Below are 27,073 nucleotides of genomic sequence, written 5' to 3' on the forward strand. Positions count from 1 at the left end.
TTAACTTCACTGTCGAAGTTAACGTTTCATATCGGAGTTTTTACCTACGATAAAGTATCGGGCGCGCTCCCGCTTATCCCCGTATTCAATATAAAATTAACGAAAACGGGAAACTCCGAAGTTGGATTTGCGTAAAGTTACGAATTTTTCCTTAAAAAAATTGTAAGACCCCCCTAAAGTTGTAAAAACATGGGGGATCACTATGGGTACCCCCGTTTTAACCTTTAATTAAAAGTCGGGGATTTAAATAGCCGCAGCAGGTGTTTTTTTTTCCGACATTGAAGAAGTGATGCAGAAGAGCACTTAGGTTATTTTTTTCATTTTTTTAAATGGTCCCATCAAATTTGGGGTACATGAAAATGGGTACTAGCATATTTTTATGTCCCTAAAGTAAGTTTTAAAAAATTCTGCATTTGTGCACCTGCCGCTATAATTCTATTCTAGAAAACACCTGCCGCATACTTGCAGAATAGCCCTGAACCTGTTACCCTATTCTTAAACAATTTTATCCCATTTTTTTTTTTTTTTTCACCCCAATTTTTAAATACATTTTTTGGGGTTTCCCTATTTTTTTTTAAACTTTTTTTGACACGTTTCTTTTTTAAATGTCATTCCCAGGGGTGCAGGCTATTTTTTTTAAGCCTGCACCCCTAAACCCCAATTCTGCACTTTTTTTCAACACCTATTCAATGGTGAAAAGTTATCCCCGTTTTTTATCAAAGACTTTTCAAAACTGCGATAAGTCTTTGAAATTGAATACGGTGTAAAAGTAAAACCTGCGATAATGACGTCATACCTCTGAGATTAACGCAAAAACGATGTTTTCGCTCCCATATTGAATACCCCTGCAAGTCTGGTACATGCTCTCTCTGCTATCATGCAGTAATGCCCCTTCAGGCACAAGTGGAGATCAGGCTGAATTGCGTACCAATCGGCATTGCTTCATTCGCATACGCTCAGCTCCGCAGCATGCGTAGTGTGAAAACGCACATGATCTGTCCACAAACTGACTTACATTGAGCTCTGCATCTGGCCCTAGCTGTCATCTGCTCTCACAGAAACTCTGAATTTTACAATACCAAACACAAGTAACAGGGATGTAGTTTGGAAGCCGACGGTCTAAATGCCGACCGCCGGCTTCCAGACTTTGTAATCCCGGCATGGTACTAATGACGGGCGTCAAAAAATCGACGCCTGTCATTAACCAGATGCCGGAAGACCGACGCCCGGCATACCGAACGTAGGTAAGCCAGGCGTCGGCAGCTGCGGGGGGGGAGGGTTAGGTTTATAGGTTTAGATCTCTCTGGGGGACTTAGGGTTAGGCACCCCCCCGGGAGGGTTAGGTGTAGGCTACGGGAAGGGGGGGGGGGGGGTTAGGCGCCCCTGGGGGGAGGTTAGGGTTAGGTACCCACCTGGGGGAGACTTAGGTTTAGGCTGCGGGGAATGGGGGGGTTAGGTTTAGGCACTTAGAGGGGGGATTAAGGTTAGGCACTTGGGGGGGCGGTTAGGGTTAGGCACCCCTAAGGGAGGGTTAGGGATGGGGGGGGGGAATTAGGTTAGTGATACTTACCTTAGGGACGATCAGGATTTTCACCCTTGTCGGGCTGCCACTGTCGGGATTCGAACCGACGGCCCTGCGTCCGGCAGTAATACCTACTACACCCAAGTAACAATACATGTGCTGCAAGGTTACAACAACAGAGCTATTCAACATGCGGCTCTCCAGCTGCTGTGGAACTACACATCCCAGCACGGCTCCTGGTATTGGTATAGTAACTATTTAGAGGGAAAAGAAACACTTTGCATAGATGCGAGAGTTACCATTATACAGCCATTGAAGTGAACCTGCCAGTTATCCCAAGTAATTATGGAATGTACGTGCCAAAGTACAAATTATGCACTGTAGATGGGACATGTGCCAAAGTCACCTCCTATGACACAAAATAACAATTAAGAAAGTAGCCGTTTTATTGCCAGAGGTGCAGCCGTCCAGAGAGTGCAAAATGGCCTTCGTGCTTCTTTCCTCCTTTGAATAAAGTCAGTTAAATAAATATTTTTCTTATTCGACCATCTGAATCCTATATTGTTTATGTCATCACCTTTATTTATAGTTAGCACTGTGCGTTTTCCATAGACGCAGCTGGCGCAGTTCCACGATTTATTTCCTCCTGGAACGTTTACAGTTGGTTTCCTTGAAGATATGTAATCGTATCAGTCCTTTTGGGATCCTATGATCACTGAAAAACATACCAGTGGCCTCCTGCCATGGAGAACGTCAAGAGCAGCCGTACGGAATTACAGCAGAAATCCTTGGCCGAGGATGGATGCGGACCTCAGGGGAAAGCTGATCGGTTTTCTCTGCTCCGCTCGTAAGCAGCGGCCAGGCCTTAAACCGCACTCATCCTCCCTTTCCTATAGGGAAAATGAAGTACGCCTTGAGGAGGTGGAGGATGAAGAGCGAGTGTGTGTGACCACCCAACAGCCGGCTGTGGAACGAACGGCAGAGACGTTCACTCTTCCCAATGGTCCCATCTATCTTGTAGCAAGAGCAGCATAGTATTTGGTTGTACGTAGGTAAGAGAGTGAAGGTGGGCAGAAAGACCAAACTGTGCCATAATAGGCAGAGTTTCTATAAATGTTACGTTATTTACGTCTCTTTCCCGTGATTTTAGAACCAGGAATTAAGTTATAAAATGTCATTTATTAATAGGTACAAAATTTGCAACAGAAATATCTTGTATATAAAATTCATTGGTCTGTTTCTGTCCGGTTATGCATTCGGACACTACTGCACCGGATTGAGATGATACCAACGCGAGGTGGACCAGTTGGATCCTGGCCAGGTTTTATGGGGGTTAGGGTCCTGGTTGGACCTCCCATTGGTGTACGCTGGACAGAACTTTGACTCGGTCAACGGTCATCTTCACATCCTACTGAGAGGTCTCTATGTGGTCTGGAGACAAATAGTTTGTGGTCAGAAAACCAAGACGCTTCATAGCGGAGTGACCCATATTCCTGTTTGCGAATATTTGCAGCAAATGTGCAAAAGATTAGCAAAAAAAAATTACAACTAGACAACGTCACAGTCTACCCATAAGACTAACAATGCAGCTAAATGTGAAAAACTGGGTCGTCATACATATACAATTCTAGGGGTCCTATTCAATTGGCCGCGAGGTTTTGCCCTCAAAAATATACACAGACCAATTTTGGATTACCGTGGGTATGCTCGCCCCATTATCCAATTTAAAATAACCGCAGGAGGGAAATTTTGTTTTTGGTAATCAGTCCGGTAACAAATCATGTCCTGCTTAGCTGGACTCTAAAAACATATACGGTAAGTCATAACACTTCTCAGCAGTGTGCCGAGAGAGGGGTGCAGGGTTAGCGGCGGTAGTATAGTTAGGTAGTGTGTGCGGGGAGCAGGTGCATGGTTACGGGTAGTGTACTTAGGTAGTGTGTGCGGGGAGCAGGTGCATGGTTACGGGTAGTGTAGTTAGTAGTGTGTGCAGGGAGCGGGGTGCATGGTTACGGGTAGTGTGTGCGGGGAGCGGGTGCATGGTTACGGTTAGTGTAGTTAGGTAGTGTGTGCGGGGAGCAGGTGCATGGTTACGGGTAGTGTAGTTAGGTAGTGTGTGCGGGGAGCGGGTGCATGGTTACGGGTAGTGTAGTTAGGTAGTGTGTGCGGGGAGCGGGTGCATGGTTACGGATAGTGTGTGCGGGGAGCGGGTGTATGGTTACGGGTAGTGTAGTTAGGTAGTGTGTGCGGGGAGCGGGTGCATGGTTACGGGTAGTGTAGTTAGGTAGTGTGTGCGGGGAGCGGGTGCATGGTTACGGGTAGTGTAGTTGGGTAGTGTGTGCGGGGAGCGGGTGCATGGTTACGGGTAGTGTAGTTAGGTAGTGTGTGTGGGGAGCGGGTGCATGGTTACGGGTAGTGTAGTTAGGTAGTGTGTGTGGGGAGCGGGTGCATGGTTACAGGTAGTGTAGTTAGGTAGTGTGTGCGGGGAGCGGGTGCATGGTTACGGGTAGTGTAGTTAGGTAGTGTGTGCGGGGAGCGGGTGCAGGGTTACGGGTAGTGTGTGCGGGGAGCGGGTGCATGGTTACGGGTAGTGTAGCTGTGCTGCACGTCAGATGGGACAGTGCAATGAACGATCGTGCAGTGTGTATGCATGACCGCACATAGGACCTGATGCAGAGGTGTGCGGTGTTGCAGCTGCGATTTCTCATGCTGCGGAGGAGCGATTGTAAAATAACACCCTCCCGTAAAGTACTGTTACGTCCATCGGAGCCATCGCAAACAGCAATGCAACTGCATATACATTTGCAGCCCATACACGTGGTCTTCCATAATCGGCTTTGTGAGTCTTCCCATGGTCACACAGTACGGGGGCCTGGACTGAGACACTGGAACATTCTTGTGTACGCAGGGGATTGCAGACACCTAAGCGACCCACCCCCAAAATGGCAATGACTCGTCTTCATTTTGCCAACCACTCCTCGGTTTCCTCGCCAAACGGTGCCTTCCTGTCAGTCACACTGCGCTCCTTGAAGGTATGTGTGCAGGATCGCAGAGGGGGCTTGGCACATTTCGATGCATTTTCAGCTCACCGATAATCGCACAACTGCGTAGAAATTGGAAGAGTGTACATCTGTGAATGAGGCCCCAGTGTATAGGAGAAACTAATTGGATACAACATGATATATTGTGCTGTTGTTTGGATGATTGCATAGTGTGTATGCTCTATATCATGTGTTCTGGAATTTAGTGAAGTTGGAACAACAGTTACATTGTTTGTTACATCGTATAGTGTGTACCCAGCTTTAGGGCCGGATTCAATTAAGTACGAAATCGGCCGATTTTATCGCCAGCAATAAAATCGGATGATTTTGTGGCAAATTATCGCACGCACGATAATCAGATGGTGAAAACTTTTCGCCTGTTTTACACTATCTCAGATCAGGTGAAAAAAAATGCAAAATCCCTATTTTTGCCTAAAGATTTGGAGATTTCTTTCAAAACCCTTTGGACAGCCCCCCTAATGATTTAGTACCCCAAAATTTGCGTAATTTGGTGAAAAACGACCGGTCAACTATTGGGTGAAAAAAAAAAAAATCAATGAAAATGGGTTTAAGGTATTGGGTCTGGTATTTCGGGGGGCTATATGGATGCGTCAAGTGTTTTAAACTTTGCACGTGGTTGCAGCAGGCGGTTTTTTTAAAGGATATTGGTTATTAAAAGTGTGCTTTTATGACACGAAAATATACTTGCACCCATTTTAACATACCCCCAATTTACATGAAACAATAATTTCCTGGAAAAAAATTGCTTTCTATATATTTTTTCATATACGCAAACTACAGCCAACCAACGTAATTTAAGTACCTTAAATACTTTTTTTTTACGGCCAATAATGCACTTCTAAATTCATTTCCGTTGTACGTCAGACATTTTTTGGGGTACAGACGCAATTTCCTGCATGTCCTGACTTTTTTGCCTATTTTCGCCTGTTTTTTTTATCGCACCTACCCGTTTTCGTTTGTTTTTTGCCACTTAATTGAGTACGGCCCCAAGTGTGAAATGGTTTCTTAACCGAATACGCCATTTTTCACCACTCTATTAAATATTGAATGTGTCGAGCTGGGAAAGTACAGATTTCTCGCTCAAGATTTTTTTTATATATATATACAGTCAGGTCCATAAATATTGGGACATTGACAGAATTTTCATATTTTGGCCTCTATTCACCACCACAATGGCTTTGAAATTAAACAAACAAGATGTGCTTTAACTGCAGACTTTCAGATTTAATTTGAGGGTAATTACATCCAAATCAGGTGAACGGTGTAGGAATTACAACGGTTTCTATATGTGCCTCCCGCTTTTTAAGGGGCCAAAAGTAATGGGACAAACTAAACAATCCTAAATCTAACTTTCACTTTTTAATACTTTGTTGCAAATCCTTTGCAGGCAATTACAGCCTGAAGTCTGGAACGCATAGACATCACCAGACGCTGGGTTTCATCCCTGGTGATGCTCTGCTCTGCCAGGCCTCTACTGCAAATGTCTTCAGTTCCTGCTTGTTCTTGGGGCATTTTCCCTTCAGTTTTGTCTTCATCAAGTGAAATGCATGCTCAATCGGATTCAGGTCAGGGGATTGACTTGGCCATTGCATAACATTCCACTTTTTAGCTTAAAAAACTCTTTGGTTGCATTTGCAGTATGCTTCGGGTCATTGTCCATCTGCACTTTGAAGCGCCGTCCAATGAGTTCTGAAGCATTTGACTGAATATGAGCATATGATATTGCCCAAAACACTTCAGAATTCATTCTGCTGCTTTTGTCAGCAGTCACATCATCAATAAATACAAGGGAACCAGTTCCATTGGCAGCCATACATGCCCACACCATGACACTACCACCACCATGCTTCACTGATGAGGTGGTATGTTCTGGATCATGAGCAGTTCCTTTCCTTCTCTTCTCTTCCCATCACTCTGGTACAAGTTGATCTTTGTCTCATCTGTCAATAGGATGTTGTTCCAGAACTGTAATGGCTTTTTTAGATGTTGTTTGGCAAACTCTAATCTGGTCTTCCTGTTTTTGTGGCTCACCAATGGTTTGCATCTTGTGGTGAACCCTCTATATTCACTCTTGTGAAGTCTTCTCTTGATTGTTGACTTTGACACATATACATCTACCTCCTGGAGAGTGTTCTTGATTTGGCCAACTGTTGTGTTTTTGCTATCTCTCTGATGGGTTTGTTTTGATTTTTCAGCCTAATGATGGCTTGCTTCACTGATGGTGACAGCTCTTTGGATCTCATATTGAGAGTTGACAGCAACTGATTCCAAATGCAAATGTCACACCTAGAATCAACTCCAGACCTTTTACCTGCTTAATTGATAATGAAATAACGAGGGAATAGCCCACACCTGTCCATGAAATAGCTTTTGAGTTGACAGTCCCATTACTTTTGGCCCCTTAAAAAGTGGGAGGCACATATTGAAACTGTTGTAATTCCTACACCGTTCACCCGATTTGGATGTAATTACCCTCAAATTAAATCTGAAAGTCTGCAGTTAAAGCACATCTTGGTTGTTTCATTGTTTAATTTCAAAACCTTTGTGGTGGTGAATAGAGGCCAAAATCTGAAAATTCTGTCAATGTCCCAATATTTATGGACCTGACTGTGTGTGTGTGTGTGTGTATATATATATATATATATATATATATATATACATATACATATACACACACACAATACCCCATAATGACTACATGTAAAAAGTTTTTTTGGAGATTTTTGCAAATTTTATAAAAAAAAAAAACACTAAGAAATCACATGTACATAAGTATTCACGGCCTTTGCCATGAAGCTCAAAATTTAGCTCAGGGTGCATCCTGTTTCCACTGATCATCCTTGAGATGTTCCTACAGCTTAATTGGAGACCACCTGTGGTAAAAATCGTTGATTGGACTTGATTTTGAAAGGCATACACCTATCTATATAAGGTCCCACACTTGTCAGAGCACAAACCAAGCATGAAGTCCAAGGAATTGTCTGTAGACCTCCAGTACAGGATTGTCTCGAGGCACAAATCTGGGGAAGGGTACAGAAAAATATCTGCTGCTTTGAAGGTCCCAATGAGCACACTGGCCTCCATCATCTGTAAATGGAAGAAGTTCGGAACCACCAGGACTCTTCCTAGAGTTGCCGGCCATCTAAACTGAGCGATCGGGGGAGAAGGGCCCCAGGGAGGTGACCAAGAACCTGATGGTCTGTCAGGTGTGTAGCATTCCTCTGTGTGTGGAGAGAGGAGAACATTCCAGAAGGACAACCATCTCCGCAGCAATCCACCAATCAGGCCTGTATGGTAGAGTGGCCAGACAGAAGCCACTCTTTAGCAAAAAGCACATGGCAGCCCACCTGGAGTTTGCCAAAATGCACCTGAAGGACTCTCAGACCATGAGAGACAATGATTGAACTCTTTGGCGTGAATGCCAGGCATTATGTTTGGAGGAAACCAGGCCCCACTCATCACCAGGCCAATACCTTCCCTACAGTGAAGCATGGTGGTGGCAGCATCATGCTGTGGGGATGTTTTTCAGTGGCAAGAACTGAGAGACTTGTCAGGATAGAGGGAAATATGACTGCAGCAATGTAAAGAGAAATCCTGGATGAAAACCTGCTCCAGAGCGCTCTTGACCTCAGACTGGGGCGACTGTTCATCTTTCAGCAGGACAACGACCCTAAGCACACAGTCAAGATATCAAAGGAGTGGCTTCAGGACAACTCTGTGAATGTCCTTGAGTGGCCCAGCCAGAGCCCAGACTTGAATCTCTGGAGAGATTGAAAATGGCTGTGCACCGACGATTCCCATCCAACCTGATGGAGCTTGAGAGGTGCTGCAAAGAGGAATGGGCGAAACTGCCCAAAGATAGATGTTCCAAGCTTGTGGCATCATATTCAAAAAGACTTGAGGCTGTAATTACTGCCAAAGGTGCATTAACAAAGTATTGAGCAAAGGTTGTGAATACTTATGTACATGTGATTTCTTTTTTTTTTTTTTTTTTAAATTTAATAAAATTTGCAAAAATTTTTGTACACATTGTCATTATGGGGTATTTTGTGTAGAATTTTGAGGACAAAAATGAATTTATTCCATTTTGAAATAAGGCTGTAACATAACAAAATGTGGAAAAAGTGAAGCGCTGTGAATACTTTCCGGATGCACTATATATATATATATATATATATATATATATATATATTGTGTGTATGTATGTATATAGTTATAAAAATTTGTGTGTGTATGTATGTAACAGGACTGTGAGCACCCAAGCAGCCTTGATGCGCATTTAGAAGCAAAGGCTAATTTATCTGTTCGGATCCCAGGGAAGAGCTACTGTAGCACAGATTGCTGAAAAAGTTGATGCCGGCCATGATAGAAAGGTGACAGAACATGCAAGGCAAAGCAGCTTGCTAAGTTTGATGCTGTGTAGCCGGAGACTAGTCAAAGTGCCCATGCTGACGCTTGTTCACCGCCATAATGGGCACGTGAGTGTCAGAAATGGACCATGGAGCAGTGGAAGAAGGTGGCCTGGTCTGATGAATCACACTTTTTTCATTGTGTGGGCGGCAGGGTAGAGATGGCATCAGGATGCACTATGGGAAACTAGCGGAGGCAGTGTGATGCTCTGGGCAATGTTCTGCTAGGAAACTTTGGGTCCTGGCATTCATGTGGATGTTATTTTGACATGTATCGCCTACCTAAACATTTTTGAAGACCAAGTACACACCTTCATGGCAATGGTGTTCCCTGATGGCAGAGGCCTCTTTCAGTAGGATACTGTGCCCGGCCACACTGTTCAGGAGTGATTTGAGGAACATGACCGAATTCCCCAGATTGGAGTCCGATCGAGCATCTGTGGGATGTGTTGGAAATCAAGTCTTGAGCCGTGGAGAACCCACCTCACAATTTACAGGACTTAAAGGATCTGCTGCTAATCTCATGGTGCCAGATACCACAGGACACCATCAGAGGTCTTTATATGGCGCCAAATAGCAAACAGTTATTAACAATTCAAAATAATGCAGGACAAGGACATGGTTTATAAACATCGCTGCATAACCTTGAAACAAGCAGCAGGCCATCAGCAACCAAGTGTTAGGGAGTTAGGAGTAAATTATAGTATAAGTAAGGGAAGGAGAAGCACATTAGGAAGAGGGCCCTGCTCATGAGAGCTTACATTCTAAAGGGGAGGGGCAGACAGACAGGAGTGGCACAGATTGGGTAGATAGTGAGGAAGGAGCATGGAGCAGTGGAAAGCTTTGATGAATATATGTATGTGTATTTATCCACTTCCACAAGTATGTTTAAGAAACCCTCAGGTTGGAATCCCTGAAAATTCTCATGTGTGTCCATAATGTATATAAAAGGGGCATACACTCGGATCAGGCTATAGCAATTGAGCAATCATGTTCAGTGACTCTACCTCCTAATCATCATTTTAACCAGTACACTTTTTTTCTTGTTAACATACAGTGTATATGTGTGTATATATGTATGTGTGTATATATACAGACAGACACACACACACACTATAGTACAGTATTAAAATGGTACTTTATGGAATAGAGCCAATTTCAACTGCATCTTATTTTGTTAAGTCGTGCGGTGTAAAAACACGGACACTTTATAAATTCTTTGGTGACTAGGAATTTTTTGTTATTTCTTCAATAAACCAAAACTTTTTTTTTTTTTTTCTTTTACTTTTAAAAAGTAAAGCCAGTTCTATGAAGCTTTGCATAGGTCACCGGCAATAAACTGCCTAAAATAATTAGATTACCTTTTACAGAGCCAAATTCTTAGCATGGTAAGAGGAGTGATCGGTGGATCCGTCAGGGGACAGTTTATAAAAGACTGCATACTTTTTACATCACTTAGAAGTGCCTCGGTATCAGCTTTACCTTCACTTTCCTCCTAATCTCATTTCCCTAAGGGATGTCAGGGCCTTAACCCTTCCCAAGAGTCGGTCAGAAGTGAGGAGTCAGTGCGCCGAATGTCTAATAAGAGCTGACAGCCCATGGGCTGGAAACGCTCGGTTATGTGCCGTGCCCACCCAGTCTTTTACGCAAGTGTAAATACGCCAGGAAATGTGCTTTTAATTTAAGAAGCATGAAGGGGGTGGGGGGGGGGGGGTAACATTTGTTACTTGCAAGTTTCACCCCTTCCAGTGTTGATAAAATACATCAACATGTAAAGTTTCTTATAACTCTGTGTACAAACTTCTTTCTGAATAGAAAATGAATCTCCACATCTGCAATACAGAGACGGCAACGCTGCTCGATAGCCAGAAATAAACAAGTATACAGCGCAGCGCACGGTCCATTACGCCAAGACGCTTTGGTAATGTGACTGGGTTCCGTCTCTTATTTATGTCTGTTTCTGAATTCTCTTGTAGGCTTTTGAAAGCCTCAGGGAGTTTACATCACTGCACATAGCTGAGTCTCTGGTTCCCACAGAGCTGTTCAAAGACTGACTCACGGTCTGTGTTAATTGTTCTGAAAATTCAGCACTTTAAGGGTGTGGCCAGAGAGGAAAGTCTACTGTACTTAAAGGGCATGTTCAGAAATGTTTCACACACAAATCATGTTTTTGTTCCATTAAAAAAATGCGACACTCACAACTTAAAGCAAAAGAGCGACCTTGCACGGCTACCTTCCCGCATGCCGGCTGTTAGCGCTCGCTCCGTCTCCGAGGACTAGACAGCCGTATTATGAAGTGAGGGATACAGATACAGAGTGCTCCAGTTGTCAGGGATGAATTAAAGTTTAATGCTCCCTTAGGTATAATGCGTTAGTGGAGGAGAGCTGACGTTACTGTTATAATCTTTTAATTTTATATAGTGCTTGCAGCTTTTACCTAGTGCTATGCACAGAATGAACCAGCTGTGCATCAGGAACCTGTGGCTCACCAGCTGTTATGGAACCACAAGTTCCAAAGTAACTAAGCCCACCTTATGCTTGGACGGGTGGGTGACATGCAAGTGCCTACTAAGTACAGTAAGGTTTGTGTTTACGTAACTGCGCAGTAGCCAGACCTGCACTAAGAAGTATACACACCTGCCCATAGTCCTATCACTCGCAGGCGCCTGAGGTTTGGTGCACGATGATGGTGACGGGTACCAGCACTAGCTGATCTCCTCTGATTGGCTGATTGCAGATTCAGCAGCTGATAGGTCATTTATTCATTGCTCAGGCCTTTGTTATATTGGCATAATAATTGTGGGCAGAATTTAGAATTCAATGTTTTATTTTTATACGTGGGCAATTCGGTTGTTTTTCAGGCATCCAAACACAATGGGCACCCAATGGAGCAAATCCGTTTGCTCGGATGGGCACAGGTGTTGCGTATGTGAGACCCAAAGCACAGGGTTTAGCCGCGTACAGCCGCTAACCCCGTCTAAAGCACAGATTTGGGTGCCAAAACAGCCAACTTCTCTCACATTTCTGCTCGCCACCACAGACGGCTGCGATCAAAAACGTGTCTAACAACGGCTATGCGCGCCCGAATGGAGCAACAATTGAATTGCTCTGTCGGGTGCCCATTAGTTTTTAGGCACCCTATAAAACAATTGAATCGCCCCCAAAGGGAGCTTATACCAACTGTATTACAGTATAGGGGGCTGTTTTTTTTTTTTTCTTTTAAAGCAACTCTATAAGCAAATTTTTCACTATCAAAACAAAAGTTAAAAATGTTCTTATAATGTAATAGTATCTTATGTATGTCTGACATGAACGTGACGCGTTTGCAACTGGTGCAGAACAGGATTAATCTTAAGATGAGTTGGCTCTGCCCCCGCATATGGGAGTAAATACACAGTTTTTTCTCTATACCTTTTCAGAGCTTAATCTTTTTGATGTACAAATCTGAATCAACCTAGTGCTACATTGCACTACAAACCTCAGCTTTCCAAGCACTAGAGAATAGCGACTTCACAAGTTCACAAGGAGTCAACCACTGGCCTCCTAATTCACTGCATCTTTACAAACCTTTTGTTCGAAGGATTGAACATAAACTGCCCACACACAAAGCAATTTGGGAGGCCAATCTGGACAGGTTAAATTGCAGCGTTTGTTGGCACAAAACAACGTTCATTTCCAATCAACATTTGGGGGTCTGTTTATTAATAATGACTCATTGGAATTATTTTATTTTTATTATATTTTTTTTTACCATTTATTAATGACTCATTTGGTACTTACACTAACATTCTATGACTCATTATACTGCAGCAATACAATGTGAAGTACCGCTGCGATTTAGTAATCCGCATTCACCAAAATCCGGCCCATCTCCGGTCGTCTTAGCTGAGAGAGTAATGCTTTTCGGTAATGAATGTACTGATTGAAATAATGCACATGTGAGGGCCAGAGAGGCTTCCACAGTACAAACTTGCCATTTCCCCCTGTACTGCGCATGAGCGAGAGGAAAAGTTGCACGTGCGCAGTACATCTGAAGATTACTTTAGACCCCGCAACGCAGACCATACATAAAGCTATCCTAATTTCTCTGCAGTATCCATGAAAAAGGGGCTATCACTGCTTGATAGAGACGCCTTGATTTGCAACGCCACGTCACAGCTTAGTTACATCTCCTTATCGCAAGTGGACATGTGATTGAATGCGTACAGCTCTGTGCAGTACAATAACATTCAAGATATGCTCCGAAATCCAATGTACTGTTGGGTGGATTCAGTATCCACCCCACAGTGTTTAAATGTGTTTATATATCCAGTGGCTGCTGTCCTCCTACATTTATCATAAACCTAAACCTAGGGCTTTATTTACAAAAAAAAATGCCCCTTCTCAAGATATAAAACAAATATCTTGCTTCTGCCAGATCAAGTCGAACCACAAACAGGTTATCTGCTTGCTATTCTCAGTGGATGTTCTCCTTACAACATGTTGTATAGTCCAGGTACCAGGTGTTACCTAAAGGCATGATCCAGTACAGAAAGAACGTATATGATATTGCACAGCACGGTTGTTGTAATGGTTAGGATTACTGCCTCACAGCACTGATGTCTTGAGTTCAATTCCCACCACGACCCTAACTGTAGTGTTTGCATATTTTCCCCGTGCTTATGTGGGTTTCCTCCGAGTACTCCGGTTTCCTCCCACAATCCAAAGATATACTGGTAGCTTTATTGGCTTCTAACATAAATTAACCCTATATATGTGTGTGCATGTGGTAGGGAATATAGATTGTAAGAGCCACTGGGGCAAGGACTGATGTGAATGGCCAAATATTCTCTGTAAATCGCTGCGGAATATGTGTGCGCTATATATATAACTGGTAATAAAATAAAATATTGTTGCACTAATAAATGAAGAGCAGAGAAGGCTTCTTTTGAAATGGCCCCAGGGACAAGGAAGATTATTCTTTTTATTTTTTTCTCATGTAAACAAGCTAATGTGGAGCAAGCTAATAAAAAGATTGCAACATTCAGTTTGTGCATGTAAGCAGTGTATACTGTATCTGTCTCGGGTGAAACATGCCTTTTCGTACATAGCTTGTTGTGTTTTTCTTTCTGTGTTTATGTTTTATGTGGATCTCATCAAATGATAAAGCTCTCCAATGATTCTATTTTTTAACATGGACAACATGAAATCTCCTGTGGTTTGTGCAGGAAGTGTAGCCAACAAGCACAAACCATGATCATCCAAATGTTTAGGCTTGTGGTTTAACCCCACAATTTCCAATGCTTAATGGAACCATGGACAGAACATGCTGCTCGTCTGAATTTGCTTAATACGTAGGAATCAAATGGAGGACCTGTGGCTCTAGCAGGGACAAAGCTTGCTGGTATATAGTTATTATTATTATTATCCTTTATTTATATGGCGCCACAAGTGTTCCGCAGTTAAACCAGAGCTGAAGAACCATTATGTTGTCTATCTCTTATTGGAAAACCTTTTTTTCTTGTTCTCCAAGTGAAGGTATATAGTAATGTAGAAAATGTCTTTCAGGATTAGGGTCAAAATACCAACTGCGTTTACTTTTCAAGCTTGTGGAGACCAGGACTAGCAGGGTGGGTGGGCAGGGTTAGAGCACCCTGTAGCCAATCAGTGCAGTTTTTTTCCCCCTTAGCCAACTCCTGTGTGCCCATATCAGGGATGGGCATCTCTCCAATCTTTTAAAAAGATTTTCATGCCCGATACATGGCGATTTTTGGATTCTGGAGACACAGGGCCTGGTTCAGAGTTCTATGCAAACCCGATGGTTTACGTACATCTCCGCTGTTTGGCGATATGCGTATGTGCAGGATCTGTGTCTGCAACGGCAGTGCCCCCTAAGCCGCAGCATGATTGACATGCCACAGCCGTTTGGGGCTGGAGAAGAGGCGCGGCAACAGCCAAGCATTAAAGAAAGAGGCAGCGTCGGCTCCATTTTCGGGCATGCTGATTCCAGTGGTTTCGTCCTTGGACGCAACTTCGCTGGCACCGAAAGTGTGAAATATCACATCCTGAGGATTCCTCAGATGACCAATGTTCATTCAGTTGATCCAATTCTGCGCCTTTACCTAACTACGTAACAACGCATGTGACCAAATATTGATCTTTGTAGAGATGGATTTTTATTTAATTATTTCGTTTTGTCTATGCCATATTGATTTGATGGATCGATGCGGGGCAGCAGATTGGCCACCCCTAGTCCATATGTGGACACGTTTTGAAGTGGAAGGGGCTATGCCATTCAGATTATTGTAACATTCCCAGCACAGAGTAGTGATGTGAGGCTCTGTCAGTCTGGTGTGCAGATTGTTGTGCTAAGCGAGTCTCTAAATGAAATTATATACAGTATATAGTGTTAATAGTAATCCTTCAAAAAAATCAACTGTTTCTTTAGATCGAAAAGTTAAAAATAACATAGACCTTCTGCTGTCATCTAATGTGAATATTCTACATCCCATTTAAATCTTCAGAGAACACAATTTACAATGAAGAATGCACACTCCCCTTATTGTTTTAACTGACTACAAGACTCTAAAAAGAGCAATTAAAACCATGGCTTTTCTGTAAATTGTCATTTTACAAGTGGAGGACACCAATATCACCTCAAAAAGCAGCCTAGAATAGGGTCTCCTGGGTGTTGACCAGACCACCTCTAAATAGCTACATATAAATGAATGGATAACCTTTGATTTGGACAATGAAAATAGTCCCACACTGGGCTGTATGGGTGGTGCCGTTGCGCGGGACCAAGGGGTTGGCACTGTTGCAGCTCACACAGCACTTGCATGTTGCTTGCAGAGTACCTGGAACGGCACCCTGCAGCCAGTGGCACTGCCTACTTCCTAGACCCGGCAACCTTGCTCGCTAGGCATGTCGTCACTGTTCTAGGGGGCGGGAGCGGCATAGAGCTCTATTCCAGTCCTGGTCCCACAGAAGCCCACTCTCAATCAGATTCTAGGTTGTCATGTGTTCTTATGTTCGTGATTGTTTGTTTTGTTTTTTTCTTCTCCAAAGCATATAACCAAATAGTGAATACATAGAGCAATATACAGTAGTGTATAGTGCAGTATTTTGTAAAGAATTAAATACATGTCCACAGGTGCTCTCATACATTGGGCTGTGAGTGAAAAAGTGACCCCCCCCCCCCCCCCTCCATCCAAACGGGAACTTTCCAAATGGAGCCCCCTCTAGTCGTACACTTACTAGATCTTTGAAAGTGGTAGGCATTATCCACTCATTTATATGTACGTGTGTTATCATTGTGTTATCCTGCCATGTCCATGTAATTGGTAGCGAAAGCTCACATTTTGTCATTTAGTTTTTAAAATGACCGCAAACATCTCGGTGATATTGGATATAGCATACTGATGTGCATACACTGCGTTATTAATGAATGTACACCCATAGGTTGGGAACATAGGGCCTGATTCAGACCCGCTCGCAAGTGGGTCGATGGTCTGCACTGAGCATGCGCACGACGGAGGGAGCTCCGTCGTGCGCATGCGTCAGACGCGACGAGCGAAGGACTTTCCTTCGCTCGTTGTGTCTGATCAAAGGGGGCGTGCTGTCGATGTTGATTGACAGCACGCCACCTTTGGTGGGTGTGCCGGGGGCGTGCCTCCCTGACGGGGGCGTACCCAAGGGAACGCCTCCCGTCAAAAGCCGGCCCGTGATGTCAGTGGGAGTGATTTTGGCTCTGATAGAGCCAAAATCACTCCGAGCCTTGCGGTTGAAAACCTCAACCGCAGGCTCCGGCTCGCAGTTTCGATGGTCGCGATGGTCACGACCATCGCGGCCATCAAACTGCACGCTCGTATAGGCTGTGGGTGGTGACCCACAGCTATACGAGCGTCCAGGAGGACGCTCCATAATTATGGAGGGCGGCCCTCATTCAGAGCGTGCGCTCTGCTCAGAGCGTACAGCTCTGAATGAGGGCCATAAGCTCCATTTGCACATAGCTAATTGCTTTCTTAATGACACTAATAATGGCAGTGGCCCCATTTTCAAAAGGGATATATCTATACTATGAAAGTATGTTAATCCATCTAGAAACGTGTCTTCATTGTGTGTAATGGCGCATTAACTGCACAACTTGCAGTAAGGAAGCCTCAGGTTGTTTGCTGCATTGGATGTACATATGGTGTGCAGCATAACACTACACACACACAAGGTCCATGTATAACTGGGTATATCAACCAACATAACTGCTATGGATCTAAAGATTTCGGATCATTCTAAAAGTTACGGGTGGTTCCGCAGTTGAAGAAGAACAGAAACCCCATGAGATGCTTATTATTATTGCCTTTTTGATAGTACCTCAATATATCCACTGGTCTCTATCTAGAAGCAGTATGCCACTACATCCCAGTCTGATACACTGTAGAGCATGATCAACCAACAGTGGCATTACCAGTGCCCATGACACCCTGAAAATAGGCAGTGCCACCTCCATCCAATCTTGTACCAGACTCTTCGTGTAACATAGCTGTATGGTGCCAACTAATCTAAGCGCCATCATTCATCCATTTAAGATAGACAATAGCAGACAATAGTTACACATGGGGAAGTCTGTGTGGTCTATCCAGTAAGTGACACTTGAGTTTCCTCTCCCCCCTCCTGTACTCACAGCATTATATGACCTGTTCCCCACTCACTTTCACAGATCTATATTCTCAGTTTAAAAATTAAGGGGAGAGATGTAGGGAACCATCTACAGAGGACAAATGGAGGGGTTTCCCATAGTAACCAATCAGATGCTAGATATCATTTTATAGAATGTAATCGATAAATGATAGCTAGGAGCTGATTGGTTGCTGTTTAGAGCACTTCTCCACTTGTCCTCTTATGAGGTTTGATGCTTCCCCCCCCCAGTACTGTTTAGCCATATCGTTCACAGAAAAGAGCATAGGATCAGATTTTATTTTGTGTATTGTATTACTGAAATGTTATTATCTAGCTATGTATAGTGGCTTAAGCTTTCACGGCCATTCTTTGTTTCACAATGCAAATAACTTTACTTGACAATGAATATACTGATTACCAATGTGACAAAAACTGACAAAACATTGATTATAAATGATGACATCTTTAGTCATACGGTTTATACAGTTCTTTGCACAAGTTTATACGGGATCGGTATGACGCATCCTGGACGCATGTCCGTCTGTTCAAATCCCAACGCCGGTAGACCGGCACCAGTGAAAATCCCGACTGCGCTACAGGTAAGTATAAACCAGCCTAACCACTCCACCCTAACCCGCCCTTAGGGGTGCCTAACCTAACCTCCCCCCCCCCCCAGTGCCTATCCCCCCTCCGTGCCTAAACCTAAACCCCCCCTTCCCCGCTGCCTAAACCTAACCCTCCTGAAGGGGTGCCTATCCATAACCTCACCCGGGGGTGCTATCCCTAACCCTCCCCGCCCCCTCCCCGCGCGGCTGTCCGCACCCGGCTTACCATCGATCAGGATGCCGGGCGTCGGGCTCTCGGCGTAGGTAAAATGACAGGTGTCGGGATTTCGACGCCTGTCATTAGACCCTTGCCAGGATTAGATAGGCGGGATCCCGACTGCATACCGTTTGTACATATATTAGTGGCCTTTGTGTCCCATGTTATCAGAAAATATACCTATTCGGTATTATTATGTAATATAAGATTAGATTGGCAACTTGTGACGTGAAAACTCACCAGTTGTAGTTATTCCGTATGTGGACCCCTTATGTGCTCGTATCTAATGTAGGTGTTTTACCTACAGTACATTCTGGTAAATTGTACCTATTCAGAAGCAGAGAATCTATAGAGCACATGTGGCAATATTATAAAGGACATAGGGCCATATTCAATTTGAGGCGAAAAGTCTGTTGCCGGACTTTTCGCCGTCATCTGAGGTTTTGGAAGTGAAAACTTATCGCGCTCATTCCTGCGATTCCCCATATTCAATTTCATTTTGGTGAAAACGGGACCCGGCGAAAAGGAAATCGGCGAAAAGTCCTGTAATTTTAGGGGAAATTTGCCTGACACCCCCCAAAAGATGCTGTGACATGGGGGATCACTATGGGTACCCCTGAAAAGCCCTGCTAAAGGTATGTGGGGTCTTTAAACAGTCTCAATAGGTGTTGTATAGCGTTTTTTTTGCAAAGTGGTGAAGAATAGCATTTAGCAACTTTTCTTTTTTTTTTTTTTTTTAAATAAGGTGTCCCATCAAATTTGGGGTACATGAAAATGTGTACTAGTATATTTTAAAGTGGCTAATGTGACGTTTTAAAAATCGTGAATCTACCTGCAATCAAAAAAACACCTGCCGCATACTTCGGGGGGCCCCCCTGAGTCTATTTCGCTAGTTTTCAAGTTTGTCCCCTAAATATTTTTTTTTGTCCCAAAAATGAAAGTACCTTTTTTTGGGGCGTCCTGTGGTCCTTTTTAAAAAAAATTTGACACAGGATAACTTTAGGGGACTGTCCAAGGAGTGCAGGGTACTTGTTGGAAGTCTGCACCCCAAAACCCCAATTCTGCATTTGTTCTCGCAACCTATTCAATGGTGATACTTTTTCGCAGGTCCCAATGCATAGACTTTTCACTCCTGTTAAAAGTCGGGAAAATTGAAAACGGGGATAAGTCAGACCCGCGAAAACGACATCATCGGCGATAAAGTATCGCCGACAATGGGTTTTTGCAGCCTAATTGAATATGGCCCAAAGTAGTCATCTTGCTCCTTATATCCCACGGTGTACTCTTCTCTTTAAGTAACTGGTACATAACATTGTAAACAGTTATGCCATAACAAAACTCATTAATGTTCTATTTACTAAAGCAGGAATAGCCCCATCTCTGGTATTTGTGCCAGAAAAATGCCTTCTCCTTATTTATGAAGTGTATCTCAAGGGAAAGCTGTCCCAGCATGTTGCTAGGTGAATGTATTAGTAGAAAAATTTTTTATTTAAATCTGGCCACTAAAATATATATTTTGTATAAAGAAAAAAAAAAAATAATATATATATATATATATATATATATATATATATATATATATATATTGTTTTTTTATTATTTAAAAAAAAAAAATATTTACCCAAGTCAGAGCCAAGACTGGCATAGAGTAAAGCTGTGTATACACTATATGATAATTCGTACTTTATATTGTTCTGGTGCAGATGGGAATCGTACACTTCGTATAGTGTGTATGCCCGATCCATCATTCATCGCATCATTCTATCCGCTGTTCTGCATGTCAGATAGGACGATGCAATGAACGACACAGTGCTGCTACATGCAGCATGTAACCATACATCATGCCGTCGTACATCAGATAATGTGTACCGCATGTGATGTATCATTACATCATATCTTTGGCATCTCTGGGTCGCACCATGTTACGGTGTGTGCCCAGCTTAACTCTCAGCTGTCTCTGCGAAATGTGTCGATTGTTGTAGTGACTGATTTTCTATCGCTGTGATTAAAATAGGAAAGGTGATATTGCTACATAGTAATACATAAGCCCGCAAGTCGTGGGGACACTTTAAATGCAGTCATTTGCCACAAGTGGGTGGAAATTCTTCTTCTCTATAAATGCACAGAATCCAGTAAGCACAAAAGATACTTCTTGCTTTTGTTAAAAGACAGCTAATAAACTATGAATTCAAATCTAAATTTACCACACTACTTTCTCCTCATTCACTTCACAGCGGTTGTTCTGGTTTGTCATTCATGTTTAGTTAGGCTATACACAATGCATGTTTAGTACTATAAGCAGTTTTGTATCCTGCACTGTTTAGACTATGAAAATATGGGGTCTATGTACTAAGCAGTGTTAGGAGACTGAGTGAAGAGTGATAAGGTACCAGCCAATCAGCTCCCAACTGTCATCTCACAGGCTGTGTTTGAAAAATGACAGTTGGGAGCTGATTGGCTGGCACCTTATCACTTTTCACTCTGTCTCCTAACACTGTTTAGTAAATAGACCCCTAAGTCCCCTTGGTGTTCTGAGGCCTGGTGGTTTGTATGGTAATGAGACTACATGCTGTCACAATCTTCTGCTATACTGTTACCCTGTTAAACACGTCATTCCCTAATTGAAGCTCACCACAGCCATTTATTTGCCTCATTAGCACCAGGACTAGTTTATAACTCGCCCATCCCACTCCAATTTAAATAATTCAACAAGCAACATCTGTAGGTTTTGGGCAAAGAGAACTGAACTTTCATCTTGTGATTATAGAGTTTCCTGGGTCAGTTTCCAAAGGGACAGCTGCTTATATATCACTGTTTTATTGTCTTTGCAATCACATAGGAGGCGGCTTCCAGCGGAACGTCCGAATATTTTGCTGAACACAGGGAAAGCGAAATAAACAACATATTATCCGCCGCAGTGAGGAAGCACTCCGTGCTGATAAACATGTAAGTTCTCCTCCAAGGTGACGATATCATGAGGTGATTGTGATGTCTGAATCTCGGCCTTCCATTCCAAAACCCTGGAGCAACGTTTGCCAGATAACTCTAGGCGGAATTGCTGCTAAGCTGCATTGTGTCATCAAGAAACAAAGTTGGGCCAGCTGTTCTCGGGTGATGTCATGTTTTCCCCCCATCACGTTCAGAGGCAGCTCATTTGCATAGCTCCGTTTCAGGATGTGTAAAAAGCTTGGCATGTGACAAACACAGTAGATAAACTAGATTGATTATACACTGTTCTAGGCCCCCAGCGGTTCTATCTCCGCTATTACACGGTAAAAAATTATGGCACTGGCTAAGTGTGTATTGAGTAATATCATTAAGTGCCTTGGGATGCATTCCTTAAAAAGCCCTATTTGTGCTATAATATTTTATTTAGCCTCTACTGAAACGTGATCCCAGTATGCAATATTGACCTTAACATCTGTAACAAATTAGTCAGTACAATGTGAACTCCTCCATAGCCGAGTGACTAAATATGTAGATATATGTATATCCCTGCATGTTGAGAGAAAATCAAGATTATAAAGTATGATAGGATTCCTCCACTGCAAGCAATGTTTCTTGTCATGGTGATGTGTATGGCAGCTTTGTTACGTTACAGGACAGATGTTTTCCGAGCCTATTAAACGCCTAATAAATTACCAGTAGAGCGGAGAACGAGCCTTGTTTTTTTTTTTTTAAATTACAGAGTAAAGAAGGTAAAAGCCACGAAGAATGCTAGCTCTGAGCTCGGCCAGGACTGTAACGTGCACCCGCGTTTACGGCAAGCGGACTCTGACAAAGGAAACAAGAGTAATACGCAATCTGAAACCGAGAGTAGGAGTGCGGAACAAGCGAAGGATTGCATAAATACTGCTCAGAGCAGCTCGGAGCTTCCTGATGCTGAAGTGGAAAATTATGTTAATCACAGCCAGCCATGCACAACTAGCAGCCAGCAGAGACTCAGCCCTGCAGAGCGGTTACAGGCAGAGGACCCGAGCGAGGCTCTTTCCTGGATCCGTGAGTCAGCATTGCCAAAACAAAAACAAACTCTCCGAACAAGTGTTACGCAACAGAAGAGGAGACGGCACAGCTCGGAAGGGAAACCTACGCTCAGCTACAAGAAAGCAGATTTAAGGGATGATACCTTTCTAAGCCTAGCTGACAAGGGGGCAGCACAGCCTGTAGAGGACATACCTTTAGCGTTAAGGATACGTAACATTCAGAAGTTCTCCACAGTCGCAGGTGCCACGATAGTGCCGGTGGAAAAGATGACACTGGCTAATAACATCGAGGTACTCGCTAGTGAGAACGTGGTAGACTTATTGGCCAACAGCACACCTGAAGACGGAACCCGTGAAGATACCAGAAGGCCTACCAGCGGCCAGCCAAGGAAGTTAAAACTTCAAAGGTCCAAAAAATTGCAATAATTCTGTTCTGTAGGTACGGCCTGAACTTCTTAGCCATAACATTAGTTCAAAGTCTATCTGTGAAGATTGTCCCTTAGTGAAACAGTTACTAGTGTTTAAACATCTGTTGTGTTTTTATGTTCACCAGGTATTATTATTAACTAGAGGCAGTTTTAATTCAAACTCTGCTTTCCAAGATTTAATGAAGACTCGTTCTCTCTTACTTTACCCAGTCCACGTAGGGCACTCAGCACATGGAGCGTGTGAAATATAGCGCTGGAATGTATCGCTACAGATTAATATGCATGATCTACGTATCTGATATCACTGATCATGGTAGGAGAACTCTTTGGCTCTTCTACCATGTGTATGTAGGGTACTGTAATATCCCAGCGATGACATGTGGATGCTCCATGACGTCATCCGACAGCTCACCTTCAGGTATAGTCTTACGGTGTAATGGTTAGCGTTACTGCCTCACAGCACAGAGGTCGTGGGTTCGATTCCCACCACGGCCCTAACTGTGTGGAGTTTGTATATTCTCCCTGTGCTTGCGTGGGTTTCCTCCAGGTACTCCGGTTTCCTCCCACACTCCAAAAATATACTGGTAGGTTAATTGGCTCCAAAAAACCTAAAAAAAAAAAAAAAATTAACCCTAGTGTGTATGTGTGTGAGCATGTGATAGGGAACATAGATTGTAAGCTCCACTGGGGCAGGGACTGATGTGAGTGGCCAACTATTCTCTGTAAAGCGCTGCGGAATATGTGTGCGCTATATAAATAACTGGTAATAAATAAATAAAATAAATAAATAAATAAAATACAATAATGATAACATTAATGTTATCAGACAACATTGGATTACAATTCAGCCAGCGTCATTTACGTTTGTATCTCTAAATTTAGTGAATAGAACAATAGAAACTAGTCTGATGATGATTCTACCTTTAAAGATGAACATCATACATTCAAACCATGCATCTTGTTTATTTTTATTTTGAACATAAAATAAGATTGATTTAAGATCTCTTATGAATCTGAACCGTTAGAAACTACAAAGAACCATCGTTAAGGTACAAAAGGCGTGTGTTAGCTCTTCAGCGCATTGTAGCTGTAGTCATGTGACTGGCCGCATCCAGTCAGATGGTCTGGACTCACGTCTTCAGTCCTGCACAATACACAACAACTTTATCCGCGGTAAGCCATTGCTTCTCTCAAACGTACCCTGACAATATACTGGTAAAAGTCATTTGAAACATAGTTCAATCCTGATATTTTAATTTCAAATAACGCCATTCCTGGCTGCACACATACATATGAACTTCTAACTCGCTTTCATTTAGACCTTAAAGTGCATAATATATGTTACCTTGATGTTCCATAAGCTGTTTGCTTAAAAGTACTAATTGAAGAACTCAATGGTGACTTGTGAGATACAAAAAGCATCTGCATTTAGTTATAATTTACTTTTGGCATTGGCCCATACTCTCAACATATAGAGTTTCCACTGCTCTACTGTAATATAATAAGTACCTGTGTGTCTGTTTGGTTTTTGTAACTGTCTTCAATAAAATGCTGTTAATAAGATATATATTTGTGTAATAAAAATGTGTATATAAAGATATATACATATACACACAGATGTGTACATATACATCTACCGTGCGCTACAAGTCGCATTACACATAACACATGAGCACTGTGCGACCCTTTAGTGCAGAGCGTCTTTCCGTGCAATGTTTTTCCTTACGGTGCGTCTTATTTGTAAAGTGAAGCAAATAGGATGCACAAAGTAGAGCAGCTCATGCTGATTAAATTGATATGCGGCATACCCAGGGGCTGGCTGGCAACTTTTAGCCTGGGGGGCAAATGCATGCAGGCGGCCCTGGCAGAGGAGTAGCGTGTAGCCAGGGTGCTCGAAAGAACGTGCGTGCTACGGCACCCCCCCACCCCCTCAAGTGTTCTAGGGAGGAGGCGGGTCCATATGGGATTAATGTAAGGTAAAAATAAAGATATGGGGCAGCCCCCTGTCGTAGTGCCCATATGCAGTGCCACAGGAGGACACCCTTATGCAGGCCTCGAGTAGTGCACCCAGTAGTGATCCCCCCTATGCAGTGCCCCTTGTGCCCCCAGTAGTAAGCCCCTTATATAGTGCCCCCAGTTGTAGTCTTCCCCCTATGCAGTGCCCCTTAAATAGTGGCCCCAGTTGTAGTCTTCCCCCTATGCAGTACCCCCACTATTGCCCTTTATATAGAGCCCCCAGCAGTGGTCCCTCGATGCAGTGCCCCCAGTGGTAGTCCCCTCCCCCCTATGTAGTGCCCCTAGTAGTAGTCCCCTCCCCCCTATGTAATGCCCCTATTAGTAGTCCCCTCCCCTTGTAGTGCTCCTAGTAGTAGTCCCCCCCAGTAGTAGTACCCTCCTTGTAGTGCCCCCAGTAGTAGTAGTCCTGCCCTTGTAGTGCCCCCAGTAGTAGTAGTCCCCCCCTTGTAGTGCTCCCAGGAGTCCCCCCCTTGTAGTGCCCCCAGTAGTATTCCCCCCCTGTAGTGCTCCCAGTAGTCCCCCCCCTTGTAGTGCTCCCAGTAGTCCCCCCCTTGTAGTGCCCCCAGTAGTATTCCCCCCCTTGTAGTGCCCCCAGTAGGAGTCCCCCCCCTTGTAGTGCCCCCAGTAGGAGTCCTCCCCTTGTAGTGCTCCCAGGAGTCCCCCCCTTGTAGTGCCCCCAGGAGTCCCCCCCTTGTAGTGCCCCCAGGAGTCCCCCCCTTGTAGTGCCCCCAGAAGTCCCCCCCTTGTAGTGCCCCCAGAAGTCCCCCCCTTGTAGTGCTCCCAGGAGTCCCCCCCCTTGTAGTGCCCCCAGGAGTCCCCCCCTTGTAGTGCCCCCAGGAGTCCCCCCCCTTGTAGTGCTCCCAGGAGTCCCCCCCCCTTGTAGTGCCCCCAGGAGTCCCCCCCTTGTAGTGCCCCCAGGAGTCCCCCCCCTTGTAGTGCCCCCAGGAGTCCCCCCCCTTGTAGTGCCCCCAGGAGTCCCCCCCTTGTAGTGCTCCCAGGAGTCCCCCCCCTTGTAGTGCTCCCAGGAGTCCCCCCCCTTGTAGTGCTCCCAGGAGTCCCCCCCCTTGTAGTGCTCCCAGGAGTCCCCCCCCCCCTTGTAGTGCTCCCAGGAGTCCCCCCCCCCCTTGTAGTGCTCCCAGGAGTCCCCCCCCCCTTGTAGTGCTCCCAGGAGTCCCCCCCCCCCCCCTTGTAGTGCTCCCAGGAGTCCCCCCCCCCTTGTAGTGCTCCCAGGAGTCCCCCCCCCTTGTAGTGCTCCCAGGAGTCCACCCCCCTTGTAGTGCTCCCAGGAGTCCCCCCCCCCCCCTTGTAGTGCTCCCAGGAGTCCCCCCCCCCCTTGTAGTGCTCCCAGGAGTCCCCCCCCCCCCCTTGTAGTGCTCCCAGGAGTCGTCCCCCCCCTTGTAGTGCTCCCAGGAGTCGTCCCCCCCCTTGTAGTGCTCCCAGGAGTCCCCCCCCTTGTAGTGCTCCCAGGAGTCCCCCCCCCCCTTGTAGTGCTCCCAGGAGTCCCCCCCCCCCTTGTAGTGCTCCCAGGAGTCCCCCCCCCCTTGTAGTGCTCCCAGGAGTCCCCCCCCCTTGTAGTGCTCCCAGGAGTCCCCCCCCTTGTAGTGCTCCCAGGAGTCCCCCCCCTTGTAGTGCTCCCAGGAGTCCCCCCCCTTGTAGTGCTCCCAGGAGTCCCCCCCCTTGTAGTGCTCCCAGGAGTCCCCCCCCTTGTAGTGCTCCCAGGAGTCCCTCCCTTGTAGTGCTCCCAGTAGTCCGTCCCCCCCGCAGCTGAGACATAATAAAAAAGAAAAAAAAAACACTTACCTGACACCTGCTCCTGGTCCCGCCGCCGAGATCAGCTCCTCCGTCCGCCGCCTTGCATTATAGGAGTGACGCGTCACTCCCATTTTATCCACTGCGGGAGCCGGAAGATGTCCGGCTCTGGCAGTGGGAGCAGCAGCCGATGAGAGTCTGTCTGACTCTCATCAGCTGCTAAAGCAAACACACAGTTGCCGGCTCCGGCGGCTGTGTGTTTGTGCTGTGTAGCGCTGACCGAACTCCGTCCGGTTAGCGCTACACACGCGGTGCAGCTGTGTCACAGTGACACAGTCTGCACCGCGGCCCGCATGACGCTGCGGCCCGGGGGGCACATGGCACCCTGCCCCCCGGCCCAGCCCGCCACTGGGCATACCTGTATTCTGTG

At 44.7% G+C, this 27,073-nt stretch overlaps 1 protein-coding gene across 2 annotated transcripts in view; it reads left to right on the plus strand.

The window, feature by feature from the left end:
• SLX4IP (SLX4 interacting protein) overlaps positions 1-24,426 on the plus strand; it is a 157,296-nt gene extending 132,870 nt beyond the window's left edge. For both annotated transcript variants that reach the window (XM_088478087.1, XM_088478088.1), the window contains 2 exons: positions 21,307-21,413; positions 22,156-24,426. In XM_088478087.1, coding sequence (XP_088334213.1) covers positions 21,307-21,413; positions 22,156-22,876 — 828 coding nt within the window. In that variant the 3' untranslated portion in view covers positions 22,877-24,426. The remainder of the gene's footprint in view (positions 1-21,306; positions 21,414-22,155) is intronic.
• Positions 24,427-27,073: the final 2,647 nt, after the last annotated feature.

This window comes from Taudactylus pleione, unplaced genomic scaffold (assembly GCF_031769625.1).
Source record: "Taudactylus pleione unplaced genomic scaffold, aTauple2 ptg000206l, whole genome shotgun sequence".
NCBI classification, from domain to species: Eukaryota; Metazoa; Chordata; class Amphibia; order Anura; family Myobatrachidae; genus Taudactylus; species Taudactylus pleione.